At 39.6% G+C, this 18,920-nt stretch overlaps 1 protein-coding gene across 6 annotated transcripts in view; it reads right to left on the reverse strand.

The window, feature by feature from the left end:
* The window catches only part of LOC105470942 (CCR4-NOT transcription complex subunit 10), a 98,290-nt gene that overhangs the window by 56,533 nt on the left and 22,837 nt on the right, over positions 1–18,920 (reverse strand). For 4 of the 6 annotated variants that reach the window (XM_071090761.1, XM_071090759.1, XM_071090760.1 and 1 more), the window contains 6 exons: positions 17,667–17,828; positions 13,513–13,663; positions 9,390–9,532; positions 7,946–8,032; positions 7,015–7,098; positions 4,112–4,229 (listed from right to left, as the gene is read on the reverse strand). In XM_071090761.1, the coding sequence (XP_070946862.1) occupies positions 4,112–4,229; positions 7,015–7,098; positions 7,946–8,032; positions 9,390–9,532; positions 13,513–13,663; positions 17,667–17,828 (745 nt within the window). The remainder of the gene's footprint in view (positions 1–4,111; positions 4,230–7,014; positions 7,099–7,945; positions 8,033–9,389; positions 9,533–13,512; positions 13,664–17,666; positions 17,829–18,920) is intronic. The other 2 variants (XM_071090762.1, XM_071090763.1) reach the window with 1 other exon arrangement.

Genomic DNA, 18,920 nt, shown 5'->3' on the forward strand with positions numbered 1-18,920 from the left:
AATTAGCCGGGCATAGTGGAGGGCGCCTATAATCCCAGTTGCTCAGGAGGCTGAGGCAGGAGAATTGCTTGGGCCTGGGGGGCAGAGGCTGCAGTGAGCCGAGATCGCACCACTGCACTCCAGCCTGGGTGACAGAGTAAGACTGTCTCAAAAAAAAAAAAAAAAAAAAAGAACAGAACAGAGTATGCTTGTTAAACCGTAAGTCTCCACTGATTTTAATTTACACTTCTTTAAATACCATTGCAGCTAAGCATCTTCTCATGTTTGGGAATTTGTATTTTTCAGCCTGTGTTGCCTCTTCTTGTCTTTCACCCTTATTATTTTTTTTCTTTCTCTGAGACAGGGTCTCCTTCTGTCGCCCAGGCTAGAGTGCGGTGGCATAATTAGGGCTCACTGCAGCCTCGACCTCCTGGGCTCAAGCAATCCTCATGCCTTGGCCTCCTAAGTACCTGGGACTACAGGCGTGGGCCACCATGCCCAGCTAATTTTTAAATTTTTTTGCAGAGATAGGGTCTCACTTTGTTGCCCAGGCTGGTCACAAACTCCTGGAATCAAGTGATCCTCCTGTCTCGACCTCCCAAAGTGCTGAAATTACAAGAGTGAGCACCATTCCTGGCCGATCTATTTCTTTATTTGGTTACAGATGTTTTTTCTGTTGGTTATTAGTTGTTTTGTATGTTATAGAAACCTTCTGTCACATCTGTTTCAAATATTCCTGCCCACCTCTGTTTGTTATCTGTTTTGTGACTTGGTTCAGTATGTGTATGTGTGTTTACATTTTTAATCATAAAATGTTTAACATTTCAATGTGGTCAAATTTAGCAATGTTTTCTAAACTCTATGGTACTTAGATTTAGATTTTGGAAAATGTTTACTCAAGCCTTCCCCATCACAAAATTAAAATATTCATCCAAGTTTTGTCTTACTGCTTTTATTTATTTTTAAATGTTAATCCTTCATCTCTCTGAATTTTATTTTGGTGTAATGAAAGTAATCTAAGTGTTAATTTTTTTTCCTTTTTTTTTTTTTTCCTGAGACGGTGTCTCACTCTGTTGTGCAGTAGTGCAATTTCAGCTCACTGCAACTTCCACCTCCTGGGTTCATGCCATTCTCCTGCCTCAGCCTCCCCAGTAGCTGGGACTACAGGCACCCGCCACCCCACCTGGCTAATATTTTATATTTTTAGTAGAGACGAGGTTTCACGATGTTAGCCAAGATGGTCTCGATCTCCTGGCCTCGTGATCTGCCCGCCTCAGCCTCCCAAAGTGCTGCAATTACAGGTATGAGCCACCGCGCCCGGCCTTTAATATTTTTCTTCTAAACAGCTACCCAAACATTCTAAAACAACAGCCCTTAATGGTATAAAATGCCTGACTAGAATGACAAAATTAATAATCAGGATATTTAAGGTTTAGCACTAAAAACTAAAGGTAATCTTCTGACATGTTTTTAAATTAAGCAACGACAATATTTAAAAAAGAAACACAAGGCTGAGCTCGGTGGCTCACGCCTGCAATCCCAGCATTTTGGAATCCTAAGTAGCTGGAATTTCAGGTGCACACCATCATGCCCAGCTAATTTTTGTATTTTGTGTAGAGACGGGGTTTCTCCATGTTGGCCAGGCTGGTCTTGAACTCCTGACCTCAAGTGATATGTTGGCCTCGGTCTCCCAACGTGCTGGGATTATAGGTGTGAGCCACCCTGCCTGGCCATCTTTATTTATTAATTTATTTTCAGAGACAAGGCCTTGTTCTGTTGCCCAGGCTGGAGTGCAGTGGCATGATCATGATTCACTGTAGCCTCGAACTCCTGGTCCTCCTGCCTTGGTCTCCCAAAGCATTAGAATTACAGGCATGAGCCACCGCTTCCAGCTCCTGCCTCCAATTTAAAGATTGACAATGTCAATACTGAGATCTACATCAAGAAAATCCTAAGCAAAAATTTCTCAAAGTATATTATCTTTTTAGTTTGAGGGATCATTGCATGTTGTGTTAGTGGACCTCTGAGGAGAAACTATGACAATGAAAACAAAACACTAAAATCGAGCAGAATTAGAAATGGGAATTTAGAAGAGAAATAATACCCACAAGAGAATTATAAGGAACAAAGGGCCTTTCTCCATCTTCCATCACTCCTGTGAACTGAAAGGGTAAATAGGGGAAGATCTGAGTATGTTTGCATGTGTATTCTGTGTGTGTATCTGAATAGAATCCAAAACAAAACAAGACAAAACAAACCAAAAAACATATTAATTGTCTGCATTTTAAACTTGAGGCAAAACATACATTTTCAACAGTTTATCCTCATTTCTTGAATAAGTGATTTTCCTTCTCCTGCCCCATCAAATACTGATGATATAAACCTAAATGACAGTCACAATTTTTACTTTCATGTTACCATTAATATCAAGGGATTTATAAGACTTTTTAAATAGAAGAAAGAATATGTAATAATACTTATTTTCCTAGCTTTATAGAAAGATTTTTGATATAGTTAATGATCTAAATAAGTCATATTAATTGGGTAAGTTACAGAAAAAAATTATATTATTAACTGCCTTTATGGCAGAAAGAAATAAAAACATTATATTATTCACTTAAAAGATCTCACTTTTCCGGTACAGAGAGTAATTCACTAAAAAAAAAAAAAAAAAAAAAAGAAAGAAAGAAAGAAAAAAAGTCTACTTTATAAAGCAAAAGTCCAAGGATCTTATAAAAACAAATTAAAGGGCCAGGTGCGGTGGCTCATGCCTGTAATCCCAGCACTTTGAGATGCTGAGGCGGGTGGGTCACTTGAGGTCAGGAGTTTGATACAGCCTGGGCAACATGGTAAAACCCTGTCTCTACCAAAAAATGCAAAAATTAGCTGAGCATGTGGTGCGTGCCTGTAATCTCAGCTACTCAGGAGGCTGAGGTGGGAGAATCGCTTGAACCCAGGAGGGAGGTGGAGGTTGCAGTGAGCCAAGATGTTGTCACCACTGCATTCCAGCTTGGGCGACCAAGCAAGACTCTGTCAAAAAAAAAAAAAAAAAAAAAAAAAAAGAAAGGAAGGAAGAAGGGAAAAGAGGGAAGGAAGGAAGTGAAGGAGGGAGGGAGGGACAGGGAAAGAAGGAAGGAAGGGAGGGAGGGAAAAGAAAAGAAAAGAAGGGAAAGAAGGAAGGAAGGAAGGAAGGGCAGGACGGCGGGCAAGTCAGGTTAAAGAAAAAAGAAAAGCTATCTGGGCCAGGCACAGTGGTGCACGCCTGTAATCCCAGTACTTTGGGAGACCGAGGTCAGCGGATCACTTGAGCCCAGGAGTTTGAGATCAGCTTGAGCAACATAATGAGACCTTGTTTCTACAATAAGTAAGCCAGGCATGATGGTGCATGCCTACAGTCCCAGCTACCTGGGAGGCTGAGGTGGGAGGATCACTTGAGCTCAGGAGGTTGAGGCTGTAGTAAGCTGTGACTGTGGCACTGCACTCAGCCTGGGCGACAAAGCAAGACTATTTAAAAAAAAAAAAAAAAAAAAGAAGGTGCGGGGATGCGGGGAGGGGAGGAAAGCGATCCAACCCGGAAAAGTAAAAAAAGGAAAGAAAGCAAAGTAAAAGAAAGAAGTAATGAGGTTTCTTCTAAAGTAGAAACAGGATGGAAATTTTTGCAGTAGAAATATTAAAACATTTTCATTAAAAAATGAGCATAAATCATCGGCCGGGCGTGGTGGCTCAAGCCTGTAATCCCAGCACTTTGGGAGGCCGAGACGGGTGGATCATGAGGTCAGGAGATCGAGACCATCCTGGCTAACACAGTGAAACCCCGTCTCTACTAAAAAATACAAAAAAAAACTAGCCGGGTGAGGTGGCGGGCGCCTGTAGTCCCAGCTACTCGGGAGGCTGAGGCAGGAGAATGGCGTGGACCCGGGAGGCAGAGCTTGCAGTGAGCTGAGATCCGGCCACTGCACTCCAGCCTGGGAGACAGAGCGAGACTCCGTCTCAAAAAAAAAAACAAAAAACAAAAAACAAAAAAAAAAAATGAGCATAAATCACTTGAAAGACTGGGTGTTGGGAGCTGGACAAGCAAGAAGGGGTAGAAGAGTCAGGCAAAAAAAGTTAAAATTTCACAATTTTCTTTTACCTGTTTTCATGAATCCTGGATGCTCAGCAATGTTTGAACTATTTAATAGCTTCACAGCTTTTCGATAATTACCTCGTAAGTACTCAAAATTGCTTTTAAGAAAGAGAGAGGGTGCAGACTGTAGAGAAAATATAAAAGTTACTGATAATTTGTTTTCAGATGCCTAATGTAAGATCTTAATTATACTGTTGTACTGACATGTGTTCAAAACCATAAATGAATTAAGTCATAGTCACAAAAAACTATATAGTCTCTAAATGTTTCATTGCTCTCACAATCTAAAAAATTGAACCTGTCAGAGAGCACTTGGTAAAAAGAATTACTAAGGGTCCACCTGAAAAAATAAATATAGGTATATGTATATGTATAAGAATACAGTCTGGGCCAGGCACAGTGGCTCACGCCTGTAATCCCAGCACTTTGGGAGGCCGAGGAGGGCGGATCACGAGGTCAGGAGATCGAGACTATCCTGGCTAACACGGTGAAACCCAGTCTCTACTAAAAATACAAAAAATTAGCTGGGCATGATGGTGGGCGCCTGTAGTCCCAGTTACTCGGGAGGCTGAGGCAGGAGAATGGCGTGAACCTGGGAGGCGGAGCTTGCAGTGAGCCGAGATCACACCACTGCACTCCAGCCTGGGCGACAGAGCGAGACTCCGTTTCAAAAAAAAAAAAAAAAATACAGTCTGTAGATTATCAACTGATTGTGTTCATCTACTATACGACTAACTGAAAACCAATTTGACAGCACAATCTATGTCCTTCATTTTAATAGTTATTAGAGAGACTGGTGATCTTTCTTACTTTCTAGGACACAAATGCACCTTTCATTAGCACCTACAGAGATATAAATAATCAAATACTTTTCCAAATAGGAAAAAAAAAGTGTCATTCTACAAATGGAAGAATTTTTCAACAGAATGCCTTATTGGCAAGCACTAATCTTGCTGTTCCAAGATTATTATTTTGAATAGTAGATCACTTTTCACTTCTCCTAAGAATCCTCATGGTGGAGAACCCTCTAGATAGTACTACCTGTTTAGAGTACAAAAGCATGCAGAGAGCTCTGGAGACTAAACATCCATCCAGGAGGACATCTGGAATCCTGATTGATTGATTGATTGACTGAGACGGAGTCTTGCTCTGTCGCCCAGGCTGGAGTACAGTGACACGATCTCAGCTCACTGCAACCTCCACCTCCTGGGTTCAAATAACTCTCCTGCCTCAGCCTCCTGAGTAGCTGGGATTACAGGCATGTGCCACCACGCCGGGCTAATTCTCCTGCCTCAGCCTCCTGAGTAGCTGGGACTACAGGCGCATGCCACCACACCCGGCTAATTTTCGTATTTTTAGTAGAGGCGGGGTTTCACCATGTTGGTCAGGCTGGTCTCGAACTCCTGACTTTGGGATCTGCCTGCCTCAGCCTCCCAAAGTGCTGGGATTACAGGCTTGAGCCACCGTGCCCGGCCTAATTTTTTTATTTTAGTAGAGATGGGGCTTCCCCATGTCGGCCAAGCTGGTCTCGAACCCCTGACCTCAGGTGATTTGCCTGCTTCAGCCTTCTGAAGAGCTGGGATTACAGGCATCAGCCATCACACCTGGCCTATGTATTCACTTAATTTAGCAACAGGCTTTCCTTCTAAATCCTAGTTTATCCTTTGCTCTGCCTCCCGCCCATCCCAAAGTTCTGGTCACTAAGGAAACAAGGGTTTTCAGCACTTATCCTTAGTGGTAGCTATTCCTTCTGAAGTTTTCGCTGATTTAGGATGACTATTACACTGAATTATAATAATTTTCATTTGTCTTTCCTCTATGACTATGGTCTCCTTTAAAGCAGGAATTATGTCTTTTATCATTTAAAAAAAAGGTCTGATAATGGCTGGCTGGCTGGCTCACTGGGCTTCTCCCTCTTAGGCTCAGGTCTAGGCCACAATTGTTATAAAAAATCACTAGCATATTAACTAACTCAGTGACTAATCTGGATCCTGCCTGAGATTTTTAACCATATTTTCTCATGGCTTTATACTTCTAAATTTATAGTTTTCCTAGAAGCATCAAGATTGTTCACAATTTTGTTTCTTTCCTACACCATCTTAAAAATTATCAATGAAAGATTAGGGTGGAGGGAGTGGAAGGAAGAAGTAATTCTATCTCAAATACTTTAGTACTAGTTAAATTGAAGGTACTGCCAAGCCAAAAGTCATTTGGAAGGGGCAGGTTTTGGCTACAACTTGACTGTTAGATTTTTAATAAAAAAAATTTTTTTTTTTGGACATGGTCTCACCCTGTCACCCAGGCTAGCCTGCAATGGCACAATCTCAGCTCACTGCAACTTCTGCTTCCCGGGTTCAAGCGATCCTCCCACTTCAGCCTCCCCAGTGGCTCAGTGGCTGGGACTACAGGCACACACCACCACACCGGCTGATTTTTGTATTTTTAGTAGAGACAGGGTCTCATCGTGTTGGTCAGGCTGGTCTTGAACTCCTGACCTCAGGTGATCCTCCCACCTCAGCCTCCCAAAGTGCTGGGATTACAGGTGAGTCACCATGCCTGGCCATAAATGTTTTGAGTATAATACTAAAAAATTCTAAAATAACCTAAACGTCTAATATTAGCAAAATGTTTAAGTGAATTGTGATAAACTAGTCACAGAACAATAGGCAGTTATTTAAAATGGTGGTTTTGAAGGTTACATAAAATAGAAAAGTGCTTGTTGTAATTTTAAGTAAAAAAAAATTAAACTACAGACACAGTAGTATTACTACTTCCCAACTTTAAAACAGCAAGGTTCATATCTGGCAGTATATATAATAGACTAAGATAAATTATTTAAAACTGACAAATACCCATAGTCTAAACAAGAAAGACACAAATTGAAAAACAAAAGTACAGAAGAAACTTACATTTCCAGCTGTATTCATGACTGACTTGATTTCTCTTTTACATGCTTTCAGAGACTTCATTTGGATATAAGCTCGTACTTTGTACTGTCAAAGTGAAAATGTTACTATGTTAAGACTATGGTAGATTTACATAAAGTTTTACTTTCTAGTTAGGAAAATTAAACCCAATGTATTTACAACATAGTTATACTAATTACTTGCTAAAACAAGTTTGCAATTTTAGAAAATATGCTATTTTCACTGTACTCTTTGAATATACTTCAAAATACTAAAATCACGGTAGAATAAAAACTTGGCCAGGTGTGGTGGCTCACGCCTGTAATCCCAGTACTTCGGGAGGCTGAGGCAGGTGGATCACCTGAGGTCAGGAGTTTGAGACCAGCCTGGCCAACATGGTGAAACCCTGTCTCTACTAAAAATACAAAAAATTATCTAGGTATGGTGACGCACGACTGTAATCCCAGCTACTCAGGAAGGCTGAGGCAGGAGAATCACTTGAACCTGGGAGGCGGAGGTTGCAGTGACCCGAGATTGCGCCACTGCACTGCAGCTTGGGTGACACAGCGAGACTCCGTCTCAAAAACAAACAAAAAACTTAAAATACTCAAGTTCCAGGCAAAAATCCTATCAGTCCTCTTCTGCACATGGCTAATGACGACTTTTAAAATTCCAGTTGATTTTATCATGCAGTACATTCCCATGCCATTTCTCTCAAACTTTATTTATAGAGCAATTTAAATAAATTATATTATCCTCTTAAGCAAAATATATTTACGATAAATGTGCTTCTAAACTACAGTACTTCAAAAGACAAACAAATATATGCACCTTGAATTACTGACTGCTTCCAATGATCTATCTCATTGCTTCATTTGTCCTAACTACAATTAAATGTATGTGACGTATTGCCCCCCTTTAAAATTTACACTACCTGATGTATCTTTGATTTTGCAGCTTCTATTAGAGCTCCACTTTCAGCTTTATGATTAGATCCATCTTTGTTGTTGTTATTACCAGTCTGCAGGGTGATGAGACAAAGTTTATAAAAATTAAATATTTTTGACCACAATTTAAATCAGTGATTTCCAAGTGAGGTAACCTAAATTACCTAGAGAGCATTTTCAAAATGTAGAATTTGTGGGGCATGGTGGTTCACGCCTGTAATCCCAGCACTTTGGAAGGCTGAGGTGGGCGGATCACTTGAGCCCAGGAGATCGAGACCAGCTTGAGTAACATGGCAAAATCCCATCTCTACAAATACAAAAATTAGCTGGGCATGGTGGCATGTACCTGCAGTCCGAGCTACTCAGGAAGCTGAGGTGGGAAGATTGCCTGAGCCCAGGAGATTAAGGCTGCAGTGAGCCGTGACTGTGCTACTATACTCCAGCCTGAGGTGGCAGAGTAAGACCCTGTCTTTAAAAAATGCAGAATCCCAGGTCCCACTCCTAGAGACTGAGGTTCAGTAGTCTAGAGTGGGTGACAGGAAGCTCTACTCATGAGAAGCTCACAGTAGAACGTAATGAACATAACGTAACGATGAGCTGGTTTTATTTATTTGCTAAGTTTAATTTTTCATAGAGACAGGGGTCTCCCTGTGTTGCCCATGCTCATGTCAAACTCCTGGGCTCAACTGATTCAAAGTGCAATCACTTTGTAACAGTCTTGTATAGGGTTAAATATAGAGTTAAGATACCATATAACCCAGTGATTCTACTCCTAAATATTATATCCAAGATAATTGAAAACATATATCCCTACAAAATTTTTACATGAATGTTCATAGAAGCACTATATATAATAACCAAAAAGTAGAAAAGAACCCAAATGTCCACCAACTTATAAAGAAATTTTTAAAATGTGGCATATTCATATAATGAATGGAATATTATTCAGCCACAAAAGGCATGAAGTACATGAAAAAAAAAAAGTATATGCTACAATATGGATGAAGCTTGAAAGCACAGTAAAAAAAACCAGTCACAAATGGCTGCATATTATGATTCCATTCGTATATAATGTCCAGACGGTAAATCCAGAGACAGTAAGTAGATTAATGGCTGCTTAGGGCTCAGGAAAGGGGGAAATGGGGAGTGACTGCAAATGGTACAGGGTTTCTTTTTGGGGTGATAAAAATATTTTGAAATTAGATAGTAGTGATGGTTGTACAAATGCGAGTACACTCAAAACTACTAAACTCTACACTTTAAAATGGTAAAGCTTATAATATGCAAATTGTATCTTAAAGCTGTTAATAGTTCATAATCACAAATATTAATCATATTTTAATTGTTTTCTCCTTTTTAATCCAGTAAACCAACAAGCAGAGAGAATTAATCATATTTTAAATTTTAGTCTGATTACCTTTAAACACTCACCTCATTCTTTCCATTTTTGTTATTGTTACCCTGTGAAATCATTTTTTCTAGGACAGCAAGAAGATGCAAAGCTTTCTCAGCTTGGTAGGTCAATATATACAGGTCTACAAGCAAAAAACACACTGCTTGGGCAAATTTTTCTTCTGGGAGAAAAAAACACAGGAAAAGAATAGTCACAATCTAAAGTAAAGCACACATCTCAGACCACCCTCCAAACAAGGATACAAAGCTTTAAATAGCAAAGCATAAATCTTTACTCAAATGAATGCATATCACCTAGAGCTATGAATGAGAGCAACTTGCAATGTCAACAATGTCATTTTATTAGGCATTGCAAGGTCTCTCATTTCAGAAATTCCAGTGATTAAATCTTCCTTGGGAAAATATCTACTAAACACTAGCACATGTAATGAGGAAATTACTTTAGGCAGAAAGAAACCTGAATTCCAGGCCGGGCGCGGTGGCTCAAGCCTGTAATCCCAGCACTTTGGGAGGCCGAGACGGGCGGATCACGAGGTCAGGAGATCGAGACCATCCTGGCTGACACGGTGAAACCCCGTCTCTACTAAAAAATACAAAAACTTAGCCGGGCGAGGTGGCGGGCGCCTGTAGTCCCAGCTACTCGGGAGGCTGAGGCGGGAGAATGGCGTAAACCCGGGAGGCGGAGCTTGCAGTGAGCTGAGATCTGGCCACTACACTCCAGCCTGGGCGACAGAGCGAGACTCCGTCTCAAAAAAAAAAAAAAAAAAAGAAACCTGAATTCCAATAGAGGTTAAGCATTCTTAACCTGAAATGTTGAAATCTGAAATTTGTAATCCTCCAAAATCCAAAACTTTTTTTTTTTGTTTTTGAGATGGTGTCTCACTCTGTCACCCAGGCTGGAGTGCAGTGTTGCAATCTTGGCTTACTGCAATCTCTGCCTACAAGGCTCAAGAGATCCTTTCACCTTAGCTTCCTGAGCAGCTGGGACCACAAACATGTGCCAGCATGCCTGGCTAATTTTTTCATAGAGACAGGGTTTCACTATGTTGCCCAGGCTGGTCTCAAGCTCCTGAGCTCAAGTGATCCACCCACCTTGGCCTCACAAAGTACTGGGATTACAGGTATGAGCCACTGTGTCCAGCCTCAAAATCCAAAACTTTTTGAGCCTGTGGCTACTTCTGATTTTATTTCCTATTATCCTCCCCACCTAGCTCCAGTCACGATGACCTTGCTGCTATTGCTCTCACCAAATACAGCCTCTCACTTCAGGTCTTCTCCATATCCCATTACCTCCAGTGGGAATGCTTTCTCTCTAAACAGCAGCAAGGCTAACGTCCTTTCTTTATTCAGGTCTCATTTCAAATATCATCTCATCCCAGGCCTTGCTTGATTACCTTACTTAAAAGATCCCCACTCAATCTCTATATTCTCATTCAATTTTAGCTTTACTTCACAACATTCAATATACAGCCAGCCCCCTGTGTCTGTGGGTTCTGCACCCACAGATTCAACCAACCTCAGATTGAAAATATTAAAAGAAAAAAAAAGAGCTGTTGCATCTGCAATGAACATGTACAGACATTTTTCCCGTCATTGTTCCCTAAACAATACGGTATGAAAACATTTTCATAGCATATACAGTGTATTGGGTATTATAAGTAATCTAGAGATTATTTTAAATGTACAGGAGGATGTACACAGACTATATGTAAATACTACACCATTTTATATAAGGGATTTAAGTATCAGCAGATTTTGGTATCTGAGGAAGGGTGTCCTAGAACCAATCTCCATTGAATACCAAGGGATGGCTGTTTTTTTATTATGTTGCTTTCTCTCCCATTAGAATAGAAGCTTAACGGGGGTAAAGAGTTTCTGTATTTCATTCACTGCATTATCTCTAGACCCAGAACAGTGTCTGGCCCTCAGTATTGGCCCATGTCCTCAATTAGTATATGTTGTATGAAGAATCTGAGTACTGGCCAGGCACGGTGGTTCACACCTGTAATCCCAGCACATTGGGAGGCCAAGGTGGGTGGATTGCTTGAGCCCAGGAGTTCTAGACCAGCCTTGGCTACATGGCGAAACCCAGTCTCTGCAAAAAAACACAAAAATTAGCTGGGTGTGGTGGCGCGTTCACTGTAATCCCAGCTACTCAAGAGGCTGGGGTGGGAGGATCACTTGGACCTGAGAGGTGGAAGTTGCAGTGAGTGGAGATCCCACCATTGTACTCTAGCCTGGGCAACAGAAAGAGACCCCATCTCAAAAAACAAAAAAAAAAAAAGGAAGAAGCTAAGTAGTTATGATTCTAAGTTTGACACTGTAGAAAAGGCAAAACTATAGAGAGAGTAAAAAGATCAGTGGTTATAGGTAGAAAGGGAATTAACAGGCACAACACAGAATTCTTAGGGCAGTGAAAAATACTCTGTATGATACTATAATGAATACATTTGTCCAGACACATAGAACATACAACACCAAGAGTGAACCCTAACGTAAATTATGAACTTTGCATGACTATGAGGTATCAATGTAGGTTTATCAATTATAACAAATGCACCACACTGTTGAGGGATAATGGTAATGAGAGAGGCTATGGATGTGTTGGGGCAGAGGACACACGAGAAATCTCTGTACTTTCCTCTTGGTTTTGCTGTAAATCTAAAACTTCTCTAAAAAATAGTCTTTAAAAAAATCCAAGCAGTAAAAGTTAAAAAAAAAAAAAAAAAAAGCCATAATATTTTCAAAGAAAAATGGATGTGAATACTGACGAGTTGATTACTATTAATATATTCTGTTCAGCCACAGTGCAGATTAACAGGATTTCATGAATTCCGGAAATTCTTTTTTTTTTTTTTTTTTTTTTTTTTTGAGAACAAGCTTCATTCTTGTTGCCCAGGCTGGAGTACAGTGGTGCGATCTCAGCTCACTGCAACCTCCGCCTCCCGGGTTCAAGTGATCCTCCTGCCTCAGCCTTCCCGAGTAGCTGGGATTACAGGCATGCACCACCACGCCCGGCTAATTTTTAGTAGAGATGGGGTTTCCCCATGTTGGTCAGGCTGGTCTCGAACTCAGATGATCCACCCACCTTGGCCTCCCGAAGTGCTGGGATTACCGCACCTGGCTGAATTCTGGAAATTCTAAGAAGCATCAATAACAGTAACTTTATAGAAAAATGTGTACAGTCCTAAAAGTGTAACTCTGATTTCTAGCTATACAGAAGGACCTGGTCACTAATTACATAATCCCTTACCACTGCTGTCTCTCCTGCCCAGCCTGTCCAGCTACCAAGCTCTCAGGATTGAGGGAAAGAAGAGAAGCACCTCAAAATGGCTCTTTGGAGCCATAGTAATCAGCTGTTCAACCACTGTCAGCAAAAGGGGACTCTCTACCTCCTCCCAAAGCACCACAGAGTGCTATCACACCCCACCACTTGTCCTGTGGTAACCACATCAGCAATCAGGCGTTCCTGATAAATTAGGAATTCTCATTTGTGTTTTGGATGTAAAAGAAAGCAATCATGAAAAAAAAACAAGACAAAAATGTAACTCACAAATGGAATTTGACTGCTTGTGGGCTAGAAACCAACAGCCCTCTCTAACAACCATTTCCTGGGTCCAGCTTTCTCCTTTGCTCTTCTTTTTTCCTTTGCCCTTACTTTTCTTGCTACTCCTCCTTGAGGTTAGTAAGCGAATTAAGATAGCAAAAAAACTAATGTTCTATACTTCCTACTCCATAACTACCGCCAAAAATTTCAGTTAGGCAATAGGCAAAAATGAAATACCTCACTGTCCCCTAACATTCCAAAATGCTACTTCCTTAACGTACTAAAGAAAGAAAGGATCAGGTATAATAAAATAGCGTTTAAACAGCAAAACCCCCACAAACATCACTAAGTGTTTTCAATACTTTCCAACAGCATTTTTAACAGTTATCTTCAAAATTTGGGAAAGGACACTCAAAGAAAACCTGGATTATATTTTTATCTTTTCTAACCATTAAGCAAAGCTGATACGGTTTTTCTTTTTTTCTTTGAATATTGACATGGACTTCTCAGATTTAGGTTATCTAGGTAAAAGTACCAGAGAACTTTGCAAGTATAGGGAAGATAGGGAAATTTTTGACTTGACAGATAACATACCAAAAGGCTCTATGAACTGATAAAGTTTTTCACCAACTGATATGGCTTCTGTATACTGCCGCAGATGATAAAGAATGACTGCTTGATTATAGTACAACATGCTGTTTTCAACATCATCTAATCCATCCATTTCTTCAACAGCTGAGTGGACCTATAAAGCAATCAACAGAGATTATATTTTAATAACATTAAGGAAATAAAAAGCAAAAGTGAAATAATTCACATGAATAAAAAGGAACACAGGCCAACATTCTTATTCTGAATTTTTCCATACTTTCAACACTATCTTTAGATTTTAATTACTCTCACATACTAAAAATTATTTTCATTCTTCTATGCCACACATAATAAAATTTTAAAATGTTTTGATGAGACTTTATTAAGTACCCAGCACATGGCTAGACAATTATCTTCCTTGTCACTGTGAAGCTATCTTCCCTGTTTCAATTGGTAACAGGGCTTCTGTGCAGGATTCCCACCTCCTAGTCTCACGACCTACAAGAGGCTACACCAGGCACGCAACAAACTCAAAATGACCTTTCCCATAAAAATGTCACGTAATATTCATAGTTTGATTTCATTTTGTAAAAACTTAGGTAAAATTTAAATGTTAATAACAGCTGGCCAGGCATGGCAGCTCATGTCTGTAATCCCAGCACTTTGGGAGGCCAAGGCAGGCAGAACACTTGAGGTCAGAAGTTCGAGACCAGCTTAGTCAACATGGTGAACCCCGTCTCAACTAAAAATACAAAAAAAAAAAAAAAAAAAAAAAAATGCTGGGTGTGGTGGCACGCGCCTGTAGTCCCAGCTACTCAGGAGGCTGAGGGAGGAGACTTGCTTGAATCCAAAAGGCAGAAGCTGCAGTGAGCCAAGATCACATCACTGTACTCCAGCCTGGGCAATATAGTGAAACTCTGTATCAAGCAAAACAAAACGAAAATAGTTAACTATTTACCATGTGCCAGACGTGCTATATTAAAATTTTTACAGGTTAATCCTGACCATACCACAAGGTCATAGATAATTTTTTTTTTTTTGAGATGGAGTCACCCAGGCTGGAGTGCAGTAGCACAAACTCAGCTCAGTGCAACCTCCACCTCCGGGGTTCAAGCGATTCTCCTGCCTTAGCCTCCTGAGTAGCTGGGACTACAGGCACGCACCACAACACCTGGCTAATTTTGTATTTTTAGTAGAGATGGAGTTTCACCATATTGGCCAGGCTGGTCTTGAACTCCTGACCTCAGGCGATCTGCCCACCTCGGTCTCCCAAAGTGCTTGGATTACAGGCATGAGCCACCGCACCTGGCCAAGGACATAAATAATTTCATTTCCACTTTATACATAAGGAAATCAGCACAGAAAACTTAATTATCTTATCCAAGACCATAGGGCTAGAAAGTATATTTTCAGGTTTTGTTCCCATAAAAAAGGACAGATTTTTTAAAGTACTCAATAACAAAAATATATTGTTGCACACATGATGGTTAGAAAAGGCTTTTATGGGCTTCACTAAAGGCTAACATCCGTAACTGACACCAAAAGAAAAAACAAAAAGCATGACACTTTGCATTCTGAAACTGTATACCCCCTTCTGTAAGCTGTAGCAACAGGTTTTTAAATTTTAATCAAGCTTTACAACCATTGCACAATTCCATATAACACATGAAATTGGAAGTCTACCTGTATTAAAACTAAACTTTGCCATTATGAAGATTGCAATAAATTATTGTTCAATATTAAGTAATTAATTCTAAGACCAACACTTCCTTAGAACTCTGATATACAGTACATGGATTTAACAGCCTTGGTTTGACTAATGGCAAGGAACCTGAAGGTTCACAACACACAGTGATTTGTAAATTTTGTAACTGGACTTCAACAGACATCAATCACCCATGTGGTTAAGCTTGACACGATTCAAATGTTAGCAAGTGGTCTTAGCTGACCAACAACATGTGCATCTCAATGAGTTTGGGAACTCTTTAAAATCTTCACTTATCAAGTCACTATCTTAAAGAGATTAAAAACAGTATCTTCAAACAGTGGAAACTCAATTTCCAAAGGCAACTCTTTCTGTAGTTAGGTAACGGAGAGAGAATGAGTTAAGAGTTTAGCCACAAAAGCTTTTAGATAAACTATGACGTTTTGGATTCAGCAATGGTTGAATAATTATCACATGAATAACTTTGCCACATATTCTATGACTCACCTAAATAGTCTAGTAATTGCTCCAGCCAAAAGAAAAACTACTCATTAAGTGAAATTAGACGTTTGTTAATTAAAATGGAATAGGTTGAAAAAGTATGTCACTGTGCCCAACACATGTGACTGCGAACAGAAGTATGATTTAAAGAAGCCAGTAACCACAAGTACAAACACTTCTAGGAAACTCAAGAGTTGGAAGGCCCTAACAAACCTTATAAACAATAAAAGCTAGTGAAAGAACTTCACAAAGTTTTTTTGTCCTAACTGGAAGTTTGCAGGAATTGCTTATTCAAAAAAAGTTTAAAAGCTGAACTTGTTCTCAAAAACCAAACAAATCTGTCCTGGAAGAAACTGTCTATGGGTCATAGGGTGCATGTACTAGATTACCAGTAAGCACCATTTTTCCTTTGATTCCAGAACACCAGATAAAGTCATCAGTAATAATACTGGAGTAATGAGGAAACGTGAGGACATATGAATTTATGAAGACTGAGACAGGTAGGAGAACAGGCGCAAGAGTCAGAAGGCCTGGTTTAAATCTGGTCTTCCCCTTCCTAGTTGTATAAATTTAAATTAGACTTCCTAAACCCTGGTTTTAAAACTGAGATAATAAGCACCTACTGCCTCAAGAGTTGAATGTGAGGATTATATGAGATAAGGCATAAAAAGCACTTAATACAGAATTTGGCACCAAGTATGCATTCAATAAATGGTAGCTGTTATTCTCATTTTTGAATTTTTTTTTTTTTTTTTGAGACGGAGTCTCACTCTGTCACCCAGGCTGGAGTGCAGTGGCATGCTCTTGGCTCACTGCAAGCTGCGCCTCCCGGGTTCACGCCATTCTCCTGCCTCAGCCTCCCATGTAGCTGGGACTACAGGCACCCACCATCACGCCCGGCTAATTTTTTGTATTTTTAGTAGAGACGGAGTTTCACTATGTTAGCCAGGATGGTCTCGTGATCCGCCCGCCTTGGCCTCCCACAGTGCTGGGATTACAAGTGTGAGCCACCACGCCTGGCCTCATTTTTGAATTTTAATGGGGTTTAAAAATTACTTTATGCCTATAAAGGTTTATAGAGAGCCTGAAGGAACCACTTGCTTCTACCTGTGTCACACTTCAGGGTGATACGATACAGTATCGTGGTACTCATGATTACAGGCAAGATCTCATGACTCCCTAACAGCATGAAACAGTAACTAAAATTACAGGCTCTAAAGTTAAACCCAACTGAGTTCATGTAGCTCTTACTACTCAAAAACTTTGTGTCTTTGGACAATTTATACAGCTACCTGTGCCTTGGCCTTCCCATTTTTAAAATAAGAAAAATTATACAGTTATTTCACAGGGCTACTGAGAAGAACAAATGAGAAGTTGCATCCAAGGTTCCTGGCAGTGCCCTGTCACACAGTGAACACTTAACATATGCTAGCTGATCCTATCAGCATCATCACTGTTATCAGCCCTCTTGAATACCAAAAGTCTAGCCCCAGGATTCAATAAACATTGGGTTATAACCAGACCAATCCGCAATTCAAGCCCCAAACCAGATATAAAGCAGAATATCTTCTATTTAATCAATCATCTCCTGATCCAAATGCGAAAACAACTTGACATTAGGATTAATCATATTTTTGTAATCATAAACAAGATATATCTCCATAGCTAAACTTCCTCATATAGTTCTTTCTTTCTCAAAATTTCAAAGCTCATTCGAATTTGGTATATTAGTCTATTCTGTTCAAGTTAATTAAAACCCCAATTTAAAAAAAATCACACAACATACCTTTTATCTCCTGGAATAATAATTTTATGGAAATAAAATTAATGCTAACAAATGTTTCAGACAAGAAATACCACACAAATCACATTTATTTTCCTTAACTATTTGTATTTGATAAATTAAAGAACAGAACAATATTTTTTATAGTTAAATTCATTTGTGTATCACCTGATTCTTCAGCTGGTTAAGTGTTTGTCTCAAATTATCTGTTGTTGTTTGGTTACTTTTAAAAAACTCAGCTACTGCTGTATTCAAAATTATTTTATAATCATCTTTGTTTATATCTTGTAGACAGGCAAGGTGTTGTAGACAGGCATCATAATTTCCAGACTAAAAAAAAAAAAAAAACCACACACACACACACAAAATTACATACCAGCTTTAAGAACAGTATATCATTCCAAATACATTTCATTCATCTTTATCTTAAAAGTTCTTAAAAAGAAAGATGTAGTTTCCCTACATATACTAATCAAAGTCACTAGATAAAGCAATATTCATGTCAGTTAAGAAACTGTGGATATTTACTTCCTAAGACTCAAAACCCTGACATTGACACATATAAGACACATATATTGGTATGATAAATATGTTGGTATATACACATAGTGCTAGCAGGGTATTAATGGCTGAGGCTAGTCAAGAAAGGTAATATAATCACTCCAAATTTTATTTTTTCTTTTTTTTTTTTTTTTGAGACGGAGTCTCGCTCTGTCGCCCAGGCTGGAGTGCAGTGGCCGGATCTCAGCTCACTGCAAGCTCCGCCTCCCGGGTTTACGCCATTCTCCGGCCTCAGCCTCCCGAGTAGCTGGGACTAGGGGGGCCGCCACCTCGCCCGGCTAGTTTTTTGTATTTCTTAATAGAGACGGGGTTTCACCGTGTTAGCCAGGATGGTCTCGATCTCCTGACCTCGTGATCCGCCCGTCTCGGCCTCCCAAAGTGCTGGGATTACAGGCTTGAGCCACCGCGCCCGGCCCAAATTTTATTTTCTAGTAAATATATTTCGAATACCCAAGCGTTAAGTTCTTCTGCTTACATGCACGTAACCTGATAACCAAATAAGGTTTTCTTTCATATTGTTTAATGTCAGAAAAGTTAAAATTCTGCCAATAAAGTTTTGGGGTTCCATTTTAAAGTACCTTCAAGAAAATAATTTTTGAATCTGATATTTTCATAAATAAATAAATAAAGAAAGAATTGAACGGCATAGTGAAATGAAAAGACTGATCCACATACTTACAAATCTAAATTTAAAAGACTTAAAAACAACAGTATATGAGTTAAAACATGTTTACAAAAACACAAAAACTTGAGAATGGCTCCAATTACTCTCATTTCTTTTACCATATTTAAACTCTAAAACATTTATTTTTAAAATTAAATAAACCTACTTATCTCTAAATTAACTCTTGAATTATTACA

Source organism: Macaca nemestrina, chromosome 2 (assembly GCF_043159975.1).
Source record: "Macaca nemestrina isolate mMacNem1 chromosome 2, mMacNem.hap1, whole genome shotgun sequence".
In the NCBI taxonomy this organism is placed as follows: domain Eukaryota; kingdom Metazoa; phylum Chordata; class Mammalia; order Primates; family Cercopithecidae; genus Macaca; species Macaca nemestrina.